The sequence below is a fragment of the Salmo salar genome, chromosome ssa01, assembly GCF_905237065.1.
Source record: "Salmo salar chromosome ssa01, Ssal_v3.1, whole genome shotgun sequence".
Lineage (NCBI taxonomy): Eukaryota > Metazoa > Chordata > Actinopteri > Salmoniformes > Salmonidae > Salmo > Salmo salar.
In genome coordinates, this window is record NC_059442.1 from 78,363,494 (window position 1) to 78,384,096 (window position 20,603).

General features: G+C 41.2%; 1 protein-coding gene across 1 annotated transcript in view; it reads right to left on the reverse strand.

Annotated features, from left to right (window-relative positions):
• Window positions 1-1,018: 1,018 nt before the first annotated feature.
• Window positions 1,019-20,603, reverse strand: part of prim2 (DNA primase subunit 2) — a 107,944-nt gene continuing 88,359 nt past the window's right edge. Inside the window, exons 12-14 of the mRNA NM_001140166.1 lie at window positions 20,298-20,380; window positions 8,077-8,145; window positions 1,019-1,412 (exon numbers count right to left, since the gene is read on the reverse strand). Of these exons, the coding sequence (NP_001133638.1) occupies window positions 1,182-1,412; window positions 8,077-8,145; window positions 20,298-20,380 (383 nt within the window). The 3' untranslated portion in view covers window positions 1,019-1,181. The remainder of the gene's footprint in view (window positions 1,413-8,076; window positions 8,146-20,297; window positions 20,381-20,603) is intronic.

Consider the following 20,603-nt stretch of genomic DNA (forward strand, 5'->3'; position numbering starts at 1 on the left):
AGTAGATAGTCATGCTAGGTTTGTCTGGAGTGCTACATGAAATAGCCATAGAAGCTCGTAAGCTCAACATTAACTACATATAGTATATTAAAATCTCTCAACATTGAGCACATTCCTAAATATGAAACTAACTTAATTGATCAAAGTTACACTGTGTAGAATTCACTAATATTGTATATTTTGTGGTCTGATGTGAATTGAATAACCAATAGAGTAAGTATGTGATAAAGATTTGAAAGAAATATTAATTTCCACCACACCACTTTGGTTATGGGCAACCAACATTTTTCACCTGTAATTCAGCCAAGAGGCCTTACAAGACATGGTGGGCTTTGGGTAAATTGCATCAAGTGTATTCCAAGGCAGTGCAATACAACAGCGGAAATTGTGTTTACTTGTATCCATCCCTTGTTAGCCTCTGCCGAGTTCCCAACAACAGGATGTTCTGGTTTTCAGGGGAAATGGAAAGAGAGCCTGTAACAACTTCCGCTTTTGGACGTTAACAAGGCAATACTAACTTAATTCCTCCTCAACATTTACTGGATTGGTTGAACAGTGCAGAAAATAAACTCCCGACAGTGTTTTTTATTCTCGTCAAGACCAGTATGTAGGGGATCTAGTTTCAGGCATTTATTTTACAGCTGCTACGTTAGGGTAATCCCTTGTGAGCAAAAACAATGACATTGTTTCTGTGGCAGCTAGGATATTTTCTGGTCATAGCCCAATGAGCAGGCAATGGGCCTCGCAGAAGAGAAAAAAGGGAGGCAACACCATTCCCAAACAGACTATTTAAAAATGAATAGAACTGCACCAATGTCAGCTTTCAAGCGGGGAGAAAAACTGTAGATACGTCACAGCAATGAATTAGAAAGAGCATCCAACTGTTCCAAAGTTCAGGTTTGAGAATTGTAGTCCTACTGTTGGTAAATCCCAAGATTGAGGTTAAGGTCAAGATATATCTTTAGCTTGTTATTGTGTTGCATTTGTCAACCAACAAATAGGCACAAAAGAGAAGATCTTCATATTATTCAACTTTATTACTACGTACATGTAAAACAGAGGACAGCATTGAACATTTGGGAAGAATAGAAAATCATTCTCGGTAAAAAAACATTTGACTGGATGTGAGCTTTATTCAAATCTACATAGTGAGGAAATGTTATCAGGGATGTTTAAGAATATCAGGCATCTTGGAAGAAAGAATCCAGGTCCTCTGTTATTTCTGCTGCCACCTCCTGAGGGAGGTTCCCTGGTCCTGGTGTTTGGTGAGGGGACGGGTTGGGGGGTTTGGTGGCGGGGTTGTCCTCCCGCTTCACTTCCACCTTCACCCCAGCCCCGGGACCGCCTAGCAGCTTCTGGCTCTCCATGAAATACTGGTTGGGGTGATTGAGTGAAAACCCAGAGTCCTCAATCTGGACACAACAGAAAAAAGTTGTTAGGTGTCAGACGGTAAAAAGAATACCTTGGACAGAAGTGTCAGAAAGACAATTCTGCTTCAGTTATTTAACTAATGGCATTGTACTGGTGTTCTGAACTGATGCAATTCCTCCCTCCTATTTCAAGCCAGACTGTGTGATTGGGAGGGAACACACCGGCTTTAATAAGTCTCCCTGATAAAGGAGTCAGCATGTTTCAATTCGGCTGGCGCCTAGCCGAACGTGTGTGCTCGCATACTCCCTTACAAGACCTTCGCTTGAAAAATAAGAAAAAGAGCAGCAATAGTACTGTTTGTCCATTTTGAGACGCCGTAGCCAGTATACACCTCAAAATAGTCTAAGATAACAAAACATCTTCCATTAATTTTGACGTTTTTTGTCTGCCAATTTTACATCTAACTAAGATGTTTGGTGCAGTATTTCTCAATGAAAAAATTAAAAGGAGTATTGAATCCCTACTGACCAATCACCGATGAAGAAAAACGCCACAAAATGTCGTCATAATATACTGCTCAAAAAAAAAAAGGGAACACTTAAACACATCCTAGATCTGAATGAAAGAAATAATCTTATTAAATACTTTTTTCTTTACGTAGTTGAATGTGCTGACAACAAAAATCACACAAAAAAAAACAAACAATGGAAATCCAATTTATCAACCCATGGAGGTCTGGATTTGGAGTCGCACTCAAAATTAAAGTGGAAACCACACTACAGGCTGTTCCAACTTTGATGTAATGTCCTTAAAACAAGTCAAAATTAGGCTCAGTAGTGTGTGTGACCTCCACATGCCTGTATGACCTCCCTACAACGCCTGGGCATGCTCCTGATGAGGTGGTGGATGGTCTCCTGAGGGATCTCCTCCCAGACCTGGACTAAAGCATCCGCCAACTCCTGGACAGTCTGTGGTGCAACGTGGCGTTGGTGGAGGGAGCGAGACATGATGTCCCAGATGTGCTCAATTGGGATCAGGTCTGGGGAACGGGCAGGCCAGTCCATAGCATCAATGCCTTCCTCTTGCAGGAACTGCTGACACACTCCAGCCACATGAGGTCTAGCATTGTCTTGCATTAAGAGGAACCCAGAGCCAACCGCACCAGCATATGGTCTCACAAGGGGTCTAAGGATCTTATCTCGGTACCTAATGGCAGTCAGGCTACCTCTGGCGAGCACATGGAGGGCTGTGCGGCCCCCCAAAGAAATGTCACCCCACACCATGACTGACCCACCACCAAACCGGTCATGCTGGAGGATGTTGCAGACAGCAGAACGTTCTCCACGGCGTCTCCAGACTCTGTCACGTCTGTCACGTGCTCAGTGTGAACCTGCTTTCATCTGTGAAGAGCACAGGGCGCCAGTGGCGAATTTGCCAATCTTGGTGTTCTCTGTCAAATGCCAAAAGTCCTGCACGGTGTTGGGCTGTAAGCACAACCCCCACCTGTGGACGTCGGGCCCTTATACCACCCTCATGGAGTCTGTTTCTGACCGTTTGAGCAGACACATGCACATTTGTGGCCTGCTGGAGGTCATTTTGCAGGGCTCTGGCAGTGCTTCTCCTGCTCCTCCTTGCACAAAGGCGGAGGTAGCGGTCCTGCTGCTGGGTTGTTGCCCTCCTACGGCCTCTTCCACGTCTCCTGATGTACTGGCCTGTCTCCTGGTAGCGCCTCCATGCTCTGGACACTACGCTGACAGACACAGCAAACCTTCTTGCCACAGCTCGCATTGATGTGCCATCCTGGATGAGCTGCACTACCTGAGCCACTTGTGTGGGTTGTAGACTCCCGTGTCATGCTACCACTAGAGTGAAAGCACCGCCAGCATTCAAAAGTGACCAAAACATCAGCCAGGAAGCATAGGAACTGAGAAGTGGTCTGTGGTCCCCACCTGCAGAACCACTCCTTTATTGGGGGTGTCTTGCTAATTGCCTATAATTTCCACCTGTTGTCTATTCCATTTGCACAACAGCATGTGAAATTTGTTGTCAATCAGTGTTGCTTCCTAAGTGGACAGTTTGTTTTCACAGAAGTGTGATTGACTTGGAGTTACATTGTGTTGTTTAAGTGTTCCCTTTATTTTTTTGAGCAGTGTATATGTACGAACTCTTCCGAACTGTTTAGACTCCGAAGCATGAGGGCATTTTAAGTCCCTCTCCTGCCATCACCTTGAGATCATTGTCCAATTCCTTTGTCTAGCGAGGCAAATGCAAGCTGACTGCTCGACTGCATTTAAACCAGCGTGGGTCCACATGTACGCCTACATATCTCAGCAGTACTTGATGGGAATAAACTCCTTACAAAAACATCAAAATAAACAAGTTCCTTACTCATTTAAGAGAAAAAAATACATTAATTTCTCCTGTTAACTGTCCTATCTCTGTTCACTGTCTGTGCATTAAACTTATTAAAGAGTGGGAAAATCTCAGAGCCACAGGTTTCACGAGTAGAGAACTGTGCAATCCATTACACCCAGATCTGTCTCAGCATTACCACATAGCACTTGGCCTTCTGGATGTGACAAATGACAAATGCATAAACATGAAACAATCCGAACCCAAGATCAGAAACAAATCAATCTTTGAATAATTTTGCTGCTGCAGCACCCTCCCGGCTCCCATAATCCGAGGTGAAGCATCTCGGAGCTTGCCATTTCATTACTCTTTCTATTGTTTGATTTATTGCTCCTGTGTAAATATTTAATCAGTGAAGTATTATATTTTGACCTTTAATAAACGCTGCCAAGGAGGGAGGAACAACAGATCTATCTGTACAAACCCACAGATCTGGAACCAGGTAGGACATTAGGGCTGGGAATTGGCAGGTACATCACGATACGATATTATCACAATACTTACGCGGCGATACAATATGTATTCCGAATACCGCGAACAAGCTATAGGTTAAAAAAAAAATACAGGCGTTTTGGCGCAGGTACAACTGACTAGCGCTAGTCAGTTGTACCTGCAGTAGCAAAAAAATATATAATAATAATAATTTAAAAAAAGGTAAATATCAATAACATTGTGAAATGTGACTATCAATTTTGACCCCCATCACTATAGGACGTGGCAGATACTTAATTCTCCCAGTGGCAGGTAAGGGAGAAACGAGTTGGTAGTCTTTGTGCCCCATGATGACTGTATCATTTAAAGATTAGGGGTCGTATATTGGTTTGATTGCCCATACCCCCCACACAAAATAACTATTCTTTCACAATGCGTATTAATGTCACAAACATGCAGTTTGGACAACAAGACTAAAATATGACTCATGAATGTCATAAATGTGGATTTCTCATTTCGGAGGTGGTGGGGGGTTCCATTTATCTTTCAAAGGCTGTTAGAGCACACTGTTTATCAGAGCTGCCATCTTATTTATTCCAGGGGAATTATCCCTGGGACCCTCTGACTGTACAGCTCCAGGCTATTAGTCAGCACCTATGACCCAGAGCACCGTTTCATTCCTCCAGAGGGTCCAATGAATGATGATCTTGGAAGGCAATGACAGAGTTTACAGAAACACCATTAGAGGCATTTAAATTGTTCTCTGTGACAATGTGAGTATATTACAACAAGGAGAAACAAGCCCTAGAAATATTAATCATAACTCTTAGGTTAATTACCAAACGGATAAATTGCAATAGTGGACTAGATTAAGGAAATCTATGATACTATCGAGTCTAGACATATATAGTTGGAAGTCGGAAGTTAACATACACCTTAGCCAAATACATTTAAACTCAGTTTCTCACAATTCCTGACATTTAATCCTAGTAAAAAATATAATAAAAGTGGTGATCCTAACTGGCCCTGTTTTAGGCCAGTTAGGATCACCACTTTATTTTAAGAATGTGAAATGTCAGAATAATAGTAGAGAGAAAGACACATTCTCAGTGGGTCAGACGTTTACATGTACTCAATTAGTATTTGGTAGCATTGCCATTAAATTGTTTAACTTGGGTCAAACGTTTTAGGTAGCCTTCCACAAGCTTCCCACAATAAGTTGGGTGAATTTTGGCCCATTCCTCCTGACAGAGCTGGTGTAACTGAGTCAGGTTTGTAGTCCTCTTTGCTCACACAGGCCTTTTCAGTTCTGCCCAAACATTTTCTATGGGATTGAAGTCAGGGCTTTGTGATGGCCACTCCAATACCTTGACTTTGTTGTCCTTAAGCCATTTTGCCACAACTTTGGAAGTATGCTTGGGGTCATTGTCCATATGGAAGACCCATTTGCGACCAAGCTTTAACTTCCTGACTGATGTCTTGAGATGTTGCTTCAATATATCCACATAATTTTCCTCCTCATGATGCCATCCATTTTGTGAAGTGCACCAGTCCTTCCTGCAGCAAAGCACCCCCACAACATGATGCTGCCACCCCCGTGCTTCACGGTTGGGATGGTGTTCTCGGTTTGCAAGCATCCCCCTTTTTCCTCCAAACATAACCATGGTCATAATGGCCAAACAGTTCTATTTTTGTTTCATCAGACTAGAGGACAGTTCTCGAAAAAGTACGATCTTTGTCCCCATGTGCAGTTGCAAACCGTAGTCTGGCTTTTTTATGGCGGTTTTGGAGCAGTGGCTTCTTCCTTGCTGAGCGACCTTTCAGGTTATGTCGATATAGGACTCGTTTTACTGTGGATATAGATACTTTTGTACCTGGAGGAGTCACAAGGTCCTTTGCTGTTGTTCTGGGATTGATTCGTACATTTCGCACCAAAGTACTTTCATCTCTAGAGGACAGAACGCGTCTCCTTCCTGAGCGGTATGACGGCTGCGTGGTCCCATGGTGTTTATACTTGCGTACTATTGTTTGTACAGATGAATGTGGTACTTTCAGGCGTTTGGAAATTGCTCCCAAGGATGAACCAGAGGTCTACAATTTTCTTTCTGAGGTCTGAGGCTGATTTCTTTGGATTTTTCCATGATGTCAAGCAAAGAGGCACTGAGTTTGAAGGTAGGCCTTGAAATACCTCCACAGGTACACCTCCAATTGACTCAAATTATGTCAATTAGCCTATCAGAAGCTTCTAAAGCCATGACGGAATTTTCCAAGCTGTTTAAAGGCACAGTCAACTTAGTGCATGTAAACTTCTGACCCACTGGAATTGTGATACAGTGAATTATAAGTGAAATAATGTCTGTAAACAATTGTTGGAAAAAATGATTGTGTCATGCACAAAGTAGATGTCCTAACTGACTTGCCAAAACTATAGTTTGATAACAAGAAATTTGTGGAGTGGTTGAAAAACGAGTTTTAATAACTCCAACCTAAGTGTATGTAAACTTCCGACTTCAACTGTAGGTCTTGTAAGTAAGGCAAAGAAGTTGAGTAGAGCTGAAGCCAGTAGAAGGCTCTGATGGGAGTATTACCTCAACCAATAAAGATAATTTAGGCTGGTAACCAGAAACAATGTGACCCAGCCACCCAAGGGTGTAGCTAGGTCCCTCCAGACACATTGTCCTTTGCTTGGCTGGGGAAGTGTTCTCGTCAAGAAGCAAAGTGACTTTCATCGGACTGATTTTCAAAGTGACTTTTGGCTCTAACTCTCAAACTAGCAACAAATGGGTCTTGTGAGTTCTAAAGTTTCAATGTGCAATGATGAAATGGAGTTAAAAAAAGAACACGACTATCATAAACGTGCCCAAAAAAGGCTAGGTAGTCTAAAACCTTATTAAATCACAATCTATTTTATTATACATCTGTCCTTTAAAATATTTTGGGGATTACGGTATAAAGTGCTTTACATGTACTTTTCCTGGGTTATCAGATTGAAATGTGATCCGAGGATATTAGCTTCTCAGAATAAACTTTGCACCAGAGCGATGGCAAACATTCTGAAAAGTTTACCTCCAACATTCACATCAAAGACTGCTCCCTTCTCTGACTCAGTCAAATTAAACTGTCACATAGCAGATAGTCAACATTTACATCTTGGTGCTACGTGCCCACATTCTCATCAGGATTCTGTCACTTCAGCTGCGTTGAACGCTGAGGGACAGGGGCACGTGTTAAAGAACTAATCCTGACTGACATCTCTAGATCTCTCTCTCTCAAAAAAAGCCATCTCTCTCCCCAGTCCGTCAGTCTGTAGAGCTTCCAATTTAAATACAATAAACAGTGCAGCACGGAAAATCACGCGAATTGTCAACACGTATCGGAGACGCGCTTCCACTCATTTGCTTTTCCCAATAGCACTGACCCAAAAAAAGCTTTTATGGGTTGCTGGAAATAACACAGACGTATGTAAGCAATTGCTATGATCAACGTGCATAACAGCAACCTCTTACAAGACAAAAAGCAATAAGAACAAGTTCTACCCTACTTATTTCACATACATTTTTTCTCCCTCCTAAATAAGGACTGAATATTAAAAGCCTTGAATGTGACTGAAACTGCTGATCTAAAGGTCCTCCACGAAAAGGTATTAGATCAAATAAATGTCATTTATTAGGGGCTAAATTCATCTAAAGTGCCATAATAAACCCATACAAGTTAAACGGATATGACAGCTAATGATGGATGTGATTACAGAGCTGGAGGCCCCTCCCTCCACAGGCTTCACGCATATCCCTCCCTCCGGTCCCCACAAAAGCAGGCAGGCCACCCCAATTACATCCGGCCCCAAATGAAAGCCGTCCTTACACTGTGCATCAGTTCAAAGTACTTCTGGCAGGCCAGCTGATAGTGCATTCCCTTGACCAACTCCAGGATCTGAAAACAAGAGAAGAAAGCAGGGGGAATACAGAGATTAAAGAGGTGTTGGGGTTAGAGAGAGATCTTGAATTATGATTTGTATACAACAGGAATGTTGTTGCGTAAGAGCGGATTTGACGTTGACCAATCACGGTGACTAGCAGTTATAGATGGGTTAGCTGACAATATCACGAAAATGATGTGCGCTCTTCCACGGGGCAGAAGTCAGCGTGTTGTTGTGATTCTGGATGGCCAGATTGTTAGCAAGAATGACAAGAAACTGCCATGTGGGGAATCTTAAGTGGCTCGTTGCAGATGGTTTCATATTGTTCTTGATTCCATGTCTTGTTTTGAGGTGTTTTGACTGGCTTCATGTCAATGCTAATATGGCAAAAATGTGCAAGTTAGCTAACCAACAACTGGAACAATGTATTTGAGAAACAAGTTCTCATTGTGCAAATGTATTGATGTTTTCAATAAACATTGGAGACTGTACATAGCTTACATGTTGTCAAAAATGTAGGCCATTCCTTATGTTTTGCCCCATAGTTGCACATGCGTTATTTCTGTTGCTGAACAACCAACCCGTCTATATGCAGTTTAAGGAACAACTTTGCATGATGGATGAAGTGCTTGTGTTAAGGCCCTTGTGTTTTGTATGTGCTAATTGTGAAGTGACATCATAGCGCGGCTTTAAAATTAGGTTCAAGATATTACTGGAAATATACCGAACACAAATATAAATGTAACATGTAAAGTGTTGGACCCATGTTTCATGAGCTGAAATAAAAGATCCCAGAAATGTTCCATACGCACAAAAAACGTATCTCTTAATTCGTTTGGCACAGATTTGTTTACATCCCTGTTAGTGAGCATTTATCCTTTGCCAAGATAATCCATCCACGTGACAGGTGTGGCATATCAAGAAGCTGATTAAAAAGCATGATCATTACACAGGTGCACCTTGTGCTGGGGACAATAAAAAGCCACTCTAAAATGTGCAGTTCTGTCACAACACAATGCCACTGACGAGGGAGCATGCAATTGGCATGCTGACTGCAGGAATGTCCACCAGAGCTGTTGCCAGAGAATTTAATGTTCATTTCTCTACCATAAGCCACCTCCAACGTCATTTTAGAGAATTTGGCAGTATGTCCAACCGGTCTCACAACCGCAGACCACGTGTATGGCGTGATGTGGGCGAGTGGTTTGCTGATGTCAACATTGTGAACAGACTGCCTTATGGTGGCGGTGGGGTTATGGTATGGGCAGGCATAAGCTACAGACAACGAACAAGTACATTTTATCGACAGCAATTTGAATGCACAGAGATACCGTGACGAGATCCTGAGGTCCATTTTCGTGACATTCATCTGCTGCCACATCACCTCAAGTTTCAGCATGATAATGCATGGCCCTATGTCACAAGGATCTGTACACAATTCCTGGAAGCTGAATGAGGTCCCTGTTCTTCCATGGCCTGCATACTTACCATACATGTCACCCATTGAGCATGTTTGGGATGCTGTGGATTGACGGTGTATATCAGTTCCTGACAATATCCAGTAAATTCGCACAGCCATTGAAGAGGAGTGGGACAACATTCCACAATCAACCTTACAGTGAAATGCTTACTTACGAGCCCCTAACCAACAATGCAGTTGAAAAAAAATACAGATAAGAATTAGAAATAAAAGTAACAAGTAATTAAAGAGCAGCAGTAAAATAACAATAGCGAGACTATATACAGGGGGGTACCGGTACAGAGTCAATGTGCGGGGGCACTGGTTAGTTGAGGTAATATGTACATGTAGATAAAGTTATTAAAGTGACTATGCATAGATGATAACAACAGAGAGGAGCAGCGGTGTAAAAGAGGAGGAGGGGCAATGCAAATAGTCTGGGTAGCCATTTGATTAGATGTTCAGGAGTCTTATGACTTGTGGGTAGAAGCTGTTTAGAAGCCTCTTGGACCTAGACTTGGCGCTCCGGTACCGCTTGCCATCCTATACACCGAGTTGTGAACATATCGTCAGGTGCACAAATTCCCTATAAACCTTAAGGAGAGATTAAACGCCAATGTTCCACTTCCCACTTGTCAAATGTGTTTCTGGGGTTCCTAACACAGACAATAAAGTACCCTAGTGGCAGAGGGGATTGAATGGCACATTAAATCACTCAGGGTGTCATCCGAGTTCCTTTACACCAGTTAAGGCATGACTTTAAAGCTTTATGGTGCCTCTTCTACCATTCACAGGGTGCATGCAAGTGTTTTTATTCCTATATTTCTCAACATATTGGGGGAAAAAATGCAACAGATTGACAGACTTTCCATATTGGTGCCCATGACTAGCTTTTCTAGCTCCAAGAGCCAAGGTGAAAGCCCTGCCAATGGCTGAGCTTCTGAATGACAGACAGGTTAGCGCACATTCTTAGAGGGGGCATTGTCACATGTCAGTGTCTGGCCTCTGTGGCATGCAGTGTCAGTTTTAAGGAGGGGCAGCACCAGGTAGACTGGGTGAGTGAGGACTGATGTTATGCATATGAATCACTTCCCACTGATTTCTCTCACTTTGGATTCAGTCTCTAACATTTAATAATGCTGCCTACAGTGGTTGCTCAACTAAAAGTTTTGCGATTATGCTGCGGGACTTAGGTAATTGGTGGTTTAGTACGGTACCCTGTGTCACTACATCATTGCTCCAGATCAGTGCAAGGGGGAGTTAGAGCCCTGATTATGCTTTTGGGTCCTAAGGGGCTACCGTTTCTGACAATGAATAGGCGACATAAACCAAATAGAAACTGATAATTGTGCACAACTTCAAAATTGAATTTCAATGAATTGAATGATGAGGATGAAGGCAATTGAACTTAGAACAACAGTGTAAAAATTGTTATTCCTCTGTCACTTATGTTTTTGTTACTACTCATTAGTATTACTTACTAAAACTGTTGTTACACTAAGAGAAACTTGGACTACAATTATTGTGGAAATGTTAGGATTATTTTGCTCTTACTGTAGTCTACTCCCAACCGGTCACGTTGTACAGCGCCATTATGGGCTATTAGCAGGACAATAGACTCTTGTCAAGGAGGGTAGGGGGAGAATTGTATCAAATGTATTTCTTAGTTAGGTTGGCTGTATCACAACCGGCCGTGATTGGTTGCAAATTCAGTTTAATCCACCAGACAAGACAGAAGAAGTAATCCAACAAATATTGTGGTTTAACTCAAATACACTAATAAATAAAAAAAAAACGATCAATTGGAACCTTTAACAAGTGGAAGGGGGAAATAGTATTATTATTAACCCTGTTATTCACAAGTGTTTTTTGGGCTGTGAATTCTGCAAACAATGGTTCTAGGATGGACTAATATATATATATATATATATATACACACGTCATATTGATCATGGCTCCTGAGTGGCGCAGTGGTCTAAGGCACTGCATCTCAGTGCAAGAGTCATCACTACAGTACCTGGTTTGAATCCAGGCTGTATCACATCCAACCATGATTGGGAGTCCCATAGGGCGGTGCACAATTATTATTATTTAATTTAGAATCACAGACCAAATATGGTCTGTGAGAATATCTAATGAAAAATGCAACCTTAGATATTAATTTAGAATCTTCCAATCCTCTAAATGCAATTATTGGCGGAAATTCACATCATTGGATTTTTTTTTTTTTTTTTTTAGATATACTGTAGGCCTACCGTAGGCGACATGAGTCTCACTAGTGTTGAGTAATGTGCTGTTAAAAGTAATGTAGGTATTATTTACTTAAAAAGCATATTGAAGTTAGAAGCAAAAGGATTTGAAGTAATAGCCTACCCACTGTGGTCAACTATTTCAGCACCGTTTCATACTGCTCTGAGACAAACATGGGGACTGGTCTTGATAAATCAATTAGATTTTTATTTTCACTGAATATTGGTTAGACTACAATTAGGGTGTGGAAATGTTATGCTCTTAGTACTGTAGCCTACTCCCGACCGTCACGTTGTACAGCGCCATATTTTCCATTTCATCCTAACGGTAACTAAGGGTTTAGTTTTTCTTGGAATAGAAACACCATGATATTAATCAAATTAAGCTACATTTCTTAAAATCAATTCCATATACTATGTTCTTAAAAAAAAAGTTTTACATTCTCTAGTACAGCCAATATTGAAGGCTATCAAATGCTTATCAAAGATGCCCTCGTGGTCAAACTACCACTAATGGTAACAATGCCTGACAATTAAATAATGTGCCATAGAATTCTGCGGCAGCTCGCAAGGTGCACTGCAATATGATGCAACTTTTAAAGGAAGAACCACTGTACATACCGGTCTCTCTGCTCAGGAGCCTACATGGTGCCTGCATTGGCCTCCTGGGTCAAACCCCACATAGTGTCAGCGTGTCCTCCACTCAACTCTGAGTACTACTATAGGGGTTGCTGAGGGGCACAGGGAGGAAATGACTCATTTAATTTGAAGAGGGATAAGCTCCCTTTGGGTTGGCTGTCCACTTAAATTAGCACGCTATCATCTAGTCCTTCCCTAGTGCTCAATGGGTTGCTTAATACTCAGATTATTTTAAAATATTGATTAGCCTCTCAATAGTGTGTGGTCTTTAGACTTGACTCTGCAGATTTGTACATTGGATTTCTATAGATTTGAATACATAGACATATCTGGGCATGAACAGGCTACTTTGACCAGTGCTTAGAATGGGCTGTACTGAATGCTTCAGCACACAGTAACATTTAAGTAACTACCTTAAAACACTCACAGAAACTGAATTGATCTCATATACATGCACTAGAGATATGTCTAGGAGCTGTATACAACCATCCATTTCAGGTCTAGACTGTTCTTTTTGTGGGAAATAATCTTGTGTGGAATGTTTGAGTGAAATACAAGCATAATGTTTGCAATGACAAGTGTTCTGCGATTTGTCAATGAATCGGCAGAGAATGAAAAGCTTTGAGCTCTATTTATTGACTTGAGTGGTTTTATGGTCCCATTTTCAGTAAATACATGTGGAAATGTATCAAGTTCTAAATAAAGCTTACAGGTAGGGATGGACGATTATCGGTGAACATATCGGAATCGGACGATATTAGCTAAAAATGCCAACATCGGTATTGACCGATGTCTAGTTTAACGACGATGTCAAAGCTACCGTGCATACCTATATAACGTAGGTAGATGACGTAATGACGCCACGTAAAATTCTGCAATACATGTGCTGCACAGCATTCCTAACCTAGCCCACAATGTCTGCTGTGTGGATCGAGCAGTCATTTGAAAAAGTAAGAACATTTCAGCGAGACAACTCAAAGTCGAAATCCATTAAAGCCAAGATAATGGAATTCATTGCACTTGACAATCAAATGTTCTCTGTCGTGGGTGGCTTTCGCCGACTGGTCGAGCACCGGTACACACTACCAAATGCAGATGTTGCCCTACCGGAGTTACACAGTAATAGCGTCACTGGTATTAGCTTCACGACATGCATACTATGGAACACCGTTTGGGTCTTTGCATGTCAAAAAAGATTCAGTAGCACTGTCAAAGTTGTACAACCAGCCTGATAACAATGACCAGTAGAAACTGCAGTCACTTTCATTATTCTTAGCAATGATTTAGGAATCCTTGTGAGTAAGTAATAGCTAGGTTGCCACTTGTTCAATTTCAATAGGAAAACTTCAGTTCATGAAAATGAATAAATAATTATTTATAAATAAATTGTTATTTACAACGATGGCCTACCCCGGACGACGCTGGGCCAATTGTGCGCCGCCCTATGGGACTCCCAATTACGGCCGGATGTGATACAGGCTGGATTCGAACCAGGGACTGTAGTGATGCCTCTTGCACAGAGATGCAGTGCCTTAGTCTGCTGCGTCCATGTGTGTGTTAACTATTTAACTGTACTGGAATGCAGTACAGTTAAAAGGCCGCTAAAATTTTAAATAAATCGGTTATTGGTATAGTTTTGTTTAGCAAGGAAAATATTGGAATCGGCCAAAAATGCCATATCGGTGCATCACTAACAGAGATATGTCTCTCCCCTTCTACACCGTCTCCGTCCATACAGCCTGTTGGGTTCTCCATACATCGCAAGGACAGGACGAAAAAAAAATGCTGGGAAAGTAATATGTTTCATGATTAATAACTCATGGTGCGATTGTGATATCGTATAAAAACCGAACACCTTTTGCTCTCCCGATCTGGAATACCTCACCATCAAATGCCGACCCAATTACCTCAAAATAATTTTCATTGGTTATGGCCATGGCCGTTAATATCCCCCATTGTGACACCACGGTGGCTCTCAAGGAGCTATACGGTACTTTAAGCAAGCTGGAAACTGCATATCCTGAGGCCGCATGTTGTAGCTGGGGACTTTAAAGAAAATCTGAGGTAAAGTTCTCCCAAAATTCCACCAACACATCACTTGTGTTAAACACGGAGAGAATATGCTTGACCATTGTAGCTATCCCGGAAGGGAGAATAACAAGGCCCTCCCCCCTATAGGCAGAAATTAAAGCACAAAGAACCTGTGGTAAGAACTGTTCAACGTTGGTCGGACCAGTCGGAATCCATGCTATAGGAATGTTTTGATCACAGACTGGGATATGTTCCAGGTCGAGTCTGGGAATAACATTGATGACTACACTGACTCTGGGTTCATCGGGAAGTGCATAGAGGATGTTGTTCCTATGGTGATGATTAGAACCCATCCAAACCAAAAACCCTGGACAGATGGCAGCATTCACGCAAAACTGAAAGCACAAACCACCTGCATCAATATACTAAGTGTTTTGTCGTTTCTAAAATAACATATTTTGGTGTTTTTGGAGCCTTTGTTCATGTTTTTTCAGGACCTACACACAACGAGAATTAGGAAGTGACTTGCTGTTTGGGGTAATCACAAAAAAGGCTTCTGGTCTTCTCGTTTAAGGACCTCAGTCACCCGAGCCATATAGCAGACAGTGGTGATACAGGTGCATCAGAGCCAGGACTGAGAAACATCTATCACCAGCACATCAGACTGTTGAACAGCCATCACTAGCCAGCTATCTGCTCGGTACTCAGCCCTGCACTTTGAGACTAATGCCCCATGTCTATAGAGTCATTGGAAAGTGGTCATCTCATATTCTGTTTATACCGTATACGGTTTACTCACGGTTCCCTCAAATTTTTTACGGCACTGAGCAAATTTCAGGTCTGCTGAGCGCAAACTTGAATATTGTGAAAATTCTGCACAACTTCTTGCGTGATTTTATTGCAGACACTGAGGCAGCACCCGCTTTCAGTTACAGTTATAACAGTGGCCAAGTAGGCTACTGTTGCTATTTGATCATAATGTTGGCCTATCAGAGTGGCCTACCATCAAAATCAATAGATAAAATGCATCCCATAACATTTTAACATGGAAATAGCTGTAACCGTTCTATCATTCAGCCTACAGTAGCAGCCAATCTGTGGTGTTCAAAGTAGGCCTACATTCTCTGAGACTTTTGGAAAAAATATGCAGGACTTGACATTAACCGTTTTTTCCACTTGTCCTTCAGACAAGGAAGTAACTGAACATTTGTTGTTTGGGGCGGCAGGGTAGCCTAGTGGTTAGAGCTACGGACTAGTAACCGAAAGGTTGCAAGATCGAATCCCGGAGCTGACAAGGTAAAAATCTGCCGTTCTGCCCCCTAACTAGCAAAGAATATGAACAAATGCGCACACATGGCTACATGCAGCTCTCGCTTTGATCTCAAAACAAGGGCATCTAATCATGACCATTCATATGCTGTAAACAAGAAAATCTCTTGCATATTTGTTTTGGTATGTTGCATTGAAAATGGATAATATTGGCAGTAGAGAGGGAAACGTTGATAGAGTTAACTGAAGGGGAAAACAAGAAAGTTGAGTAAAGTTCAATCTCGTGCTTCTCTCCGTGGGGTGATATTTATTCTGCAGGAGTCAACCGAGATCGACTGGTCAATCTCCAAGGCATTCCTCGTCGATCGCCAAACATCTCTGTAAAACCCCCAAAGATAAAGCCTTGTGTTCCTACTAGGTATTTTTTTCCATCTTGGGCTGTTGGTGGTAGGTGCAGCTGCCCTGCGCGCTGGGTAGGCGAACAGTTGCCATTTTGAAGCATTTCACGTGTCTGAAGGTAAACTCTGCCTTCCCAGCAGGCCCAAAGAGCAAATCAAGTGCACTATAGGCCTACCGCTGGCCAATCGGATAGCTCAGATTAACGTGTCTGCAGTAACGTAGCAGGCATACAAGAAAGCTACAGTGAAGTAGATACTGTGAGATTTCAAAACATTTAAAACCATGACTAGAGACAGACTGTCAACGAATACATCTAAGAGCTGCTGTTTTTATGAGTGAGTTCTTAAGTTCTTACTCAGCACTAGTCAACACTTTGTATTCAACACTTTTATAAATCATAAAATGTGTGTTCTTCCTATTTCCACTCAGTGCTACAACAAGCACTGCAGCAGTAATGAATGAGTAGCAAAGTGTATCTATAGGCTTGCGTGGTTATTAGCGGCTTGGGTCTTTTTTAAATGTTGAGAAATATTTATTTCTCTGTTCATAGGAGTAACATGAATTTGTGCATGAAGCACAGATGGAAGACTGTCCCTTTTTTGGTCAGTGGAGGGAAGAGTGAGTGGAGGGATGTTGAGAGGCGGACCCTCAGTCTGCCACTTTCACCCTCGCTGAGACTGACTATCAGATGCAGACACCATCAACAAAGTAAAATAAAAATGGTAATTATTTAAATGTATGCTCACTTAGCTGTGTAATCCGTTACATGTAAGGGATTACAAAAACGGTAACTGTAATCCGTTACAGTACCAGCAAAAATAATGTAATCCGATTACGGATACTTTTGAAAACTAGATGATTACTTTTAAATTCAGAAAGGATGTTTGCGGATTTTTGTTTTTGACACTTAGGTTTCCTCAGTGAGGCACAAGTTTAAGTTTGTTCCACCTGAGCGAATCTGACCACAAGTCAGAGAACACTATGATGACACACCAAATGTGTTTGAAGGATTATGGGAAAAGAGCAGGAATAGGCTTTTGTAGGCTACAGTCCAAGCTATGTCTTCCAATGGTGTGACTGCTGTCGGCACCCAAAGATTATCCAACTTGAATGGATTATGGATTGTGGTTGTTGTGGATGGCTGTTCACAAATCTAGATGTGTATTTAAACCCAATAATGGTTGAATTCAAGAAGTTTAAGCTGCCTATCAACTATTGTTTTTTAAATCAGCTGACAGCCAGTGAAAAATGCACTCTTGCAACAGCTGCACAGTGCAGATCCCAGCCTATGGAATAAAAGTGGGGCTTTTATTGCTCAATGTAATTCATGCTGATAAAAAACATCCATAGGTCTAATGGACACATGCTCAAACTCACACACTTGATTGCCCCTTTTAAGTATATCTGTAGTTGCTACATCTATTTTTGGACACACACACAAAGAATATAACTTAAATGCCTCATGAGCTTAGTTCAACTGTCACACTCCACGAGAACCCAAAATATAAGCTTGTTTTTCTCCAATGTTTGTAAACATCGTAAACAAACACTGTATAGCCTCATAACATTGTTAAAACAAATTTGATGTCATGGATGGTCAGTCCTTGCATCCATAGCTCTGTCTATTAATCTGAGAGTGGTTGCATTTCTCCAGGCCCATCCCTCAGCTTTTTACCAAAACAGAGGCGGGGCGTCCGTTCTGTTACTGTTTCATCTGTGGATTTGCCCTTTAAACAGCTGCATATTATCACCAACAACAAAAGCCTATAGCAAATGGCATACATTTTCACATGTAAATAGGACTTTTCAGTAGTGCTCAAAGCATGCCATTTCATGAGCGCAGCATTTATTTTGACTGAGCCCAATCAGTCCTCTAGAACAACAAAATCATAAACAGAGTAGGGCTGGCTAATAAGTCCTTAGTTTTAGGGTCATGCTCAGGTGAAACAATTGTGCTAATCTATACTTCCATATTTCCAAGTCCTATTCTAGAAGATCAAGGGGTATAACATTTATTGTAATTCTTTGTGTTTTAATGTAAAGATACAGTTTAATCATATTATCTTATGTAGTAGAAAGCGATGGGTTAGAAGAAGCCTACATAACCAACCCATAATGTAAAATTGAACATCCATATATGGCCAGCTATGTAACCTTTAACATTGATTTATCCTGCAATAGATGTCCTTCAATTGGTAACATTTTTGTCTTCTTCTAATGCCTCTTAAGGGGAAAGTAATTAAAAGTAACGGAATGTAATCAGATTACGTTACCGAGTTTGGGTAACCCAAAAGTTACATTACTGATTACAATTTTGGACAGGTAACTAGTAACTAACGGATTACATTTAGAAAGTAACCTACCCAATGCTGCTCACAAGTAAAACAAAATGGATCTATTACCGGTGTGATCATATAGCCTACCTCAAATTCGGAAATATATATATTTTTAAATGGCCCGAACAACAATGCATTGGCAGGGCAATTCAAGCAAAGCCAATATGCGGTGATAATGTATTAGGCCTATAGCTGGTATGGGAATAATAATGCATTTTATTTTGTAAGGTGGTTTCTTGCGTCAGACAACATTTTCAGTCACCTTGTCTGAAGGACAAGTGGATAAACAGGCTCATGTCAAGTCCTGCATATTTTTTCAAAAGTCTCATGGAATGTAGGACTACATTGAACACCACACATTGGCTGCTACTGTAGGCTGAATGATAGAACAACTATTTCCATGTTCAAATGTTATGGGATGCATTTTCTCCATTGTTTTTGTTGGTAGGCCCCTCTGGTAGGCCAACATTATGATCAAATAGCCAACGTGGCCTACTTGACCACTTAAAACTAACTTAAAGCAGGTACAGCCTCAGGGTTCATAGTAAACACACGCTGGAAGTTGCACACATTGTTCAAGTTTGCGCTCAGCAGACCTGAAATTTGCTCAGTGCTGAACATTTTTTGAGGGAACATTGGACATAAGTGCGTCGTGTACTGGAAAAGGGTCTATATTCCCTAAACTTAGTTAGGCAATTACATCTATCAGGACACTTCCAAATGACATTGGAAGATTCTATTTCTAGATTATACTGTGGGCTGTTAGGCTGCGTGTATATGTTCTTCATACCAGACTTTGAACAGTGAACTTTATGGCCCAATTAAAAACGGGACCATGAATTAAATTAACGTCCTGAAGGTCCATAACTCCATGAGAACGCAACGGCAAGACCTTACAACTTCATTTCATTACCTGCACCATTGAACCCAGTTTAATGTGTTGAGAGAACACATTGAAAGTGCTTAAAAAGAGCACTTGAAAATATGCTCCGATTCATTTTAAAAGACACAGATGCTAAGGCGGTCAAAACTGTAAACTCACTGAGGTGAGTTGCTCATATATAAAAGCTGGGCTCTAGACTGGAGCACTGCAGGTTTCAACTACACCCAGAATATCAATGCTAAAACTACTCACATACCGACCAAATACTACTGACGAGGCTAATGATCTCTGAAGAAAATTGCATCTAAAGTCAACTGAAGAAAATTTGATTTGAGAAAATTGGTTAACCCTGTATTAACTAAACACGTCCATGTTTCTGGTGTATAAAAATGTCAACTGCATTGTTTTACTAAGAGCTGTGAAAAAGCAATTAATTCCTCACTTTTCTTAGTGTTATAATAATCTGTCAACCTTGTCGAAAGTGTGATGACAATCTACATTTTGCGCTGTATTGAATACATTCTAATCTATACTTCACTTTTAGAGAATTAAACTTTCTTCCTTTCAAATTCCATTTCTGGTATGGTTATGGAGCTTAAGGCAGACTAATTAAGACAGTTTGACTTTTGTAAACAATTTTGGTGACACTGTACTGTTCATTTTACGTCCGTAATGTGCGTTTGTTTCTTGCCATCTAGGACTTTATTTATTGTCAGTAAAAAATAATTACAATAAGATCACCAGGTTAAACTACATTCATCAATACAAAGTAAATCATGTAGATGAGACTGCCTGAACATATTAGTGACAACTGCAGTCAGTTAATGTTGCATTGTTCCATGGGTTAACAGAGCATCTGAGAGAACAGAACAGCCTCAGGTGTGTTCTGGGCCTTACCCACCTGACTGATGCCGCTGGGGGAGACCTTATAGGACTGCAGCTTCTGCTTCAGCAGCTCTGGGTCACTGTGTCGGAATGGACACCCTGCAATCACCAGGTCATAGAGAAATTAGGCATGAGAGAATGGCAGGTATTCACAATAGTAGCTCTGCTAGGAAAATACTTTTTTGTATGGGTCAAACGATTAGACATTGAAATCAAAACACTGCCTTGCATTTGTGATGGCTGGGTTCATAGGGAAAATTGCATCCATACATAACCCTTTTCATGGAGCAAATTTTCACCGGTATCACTGCTACCAAGCTAT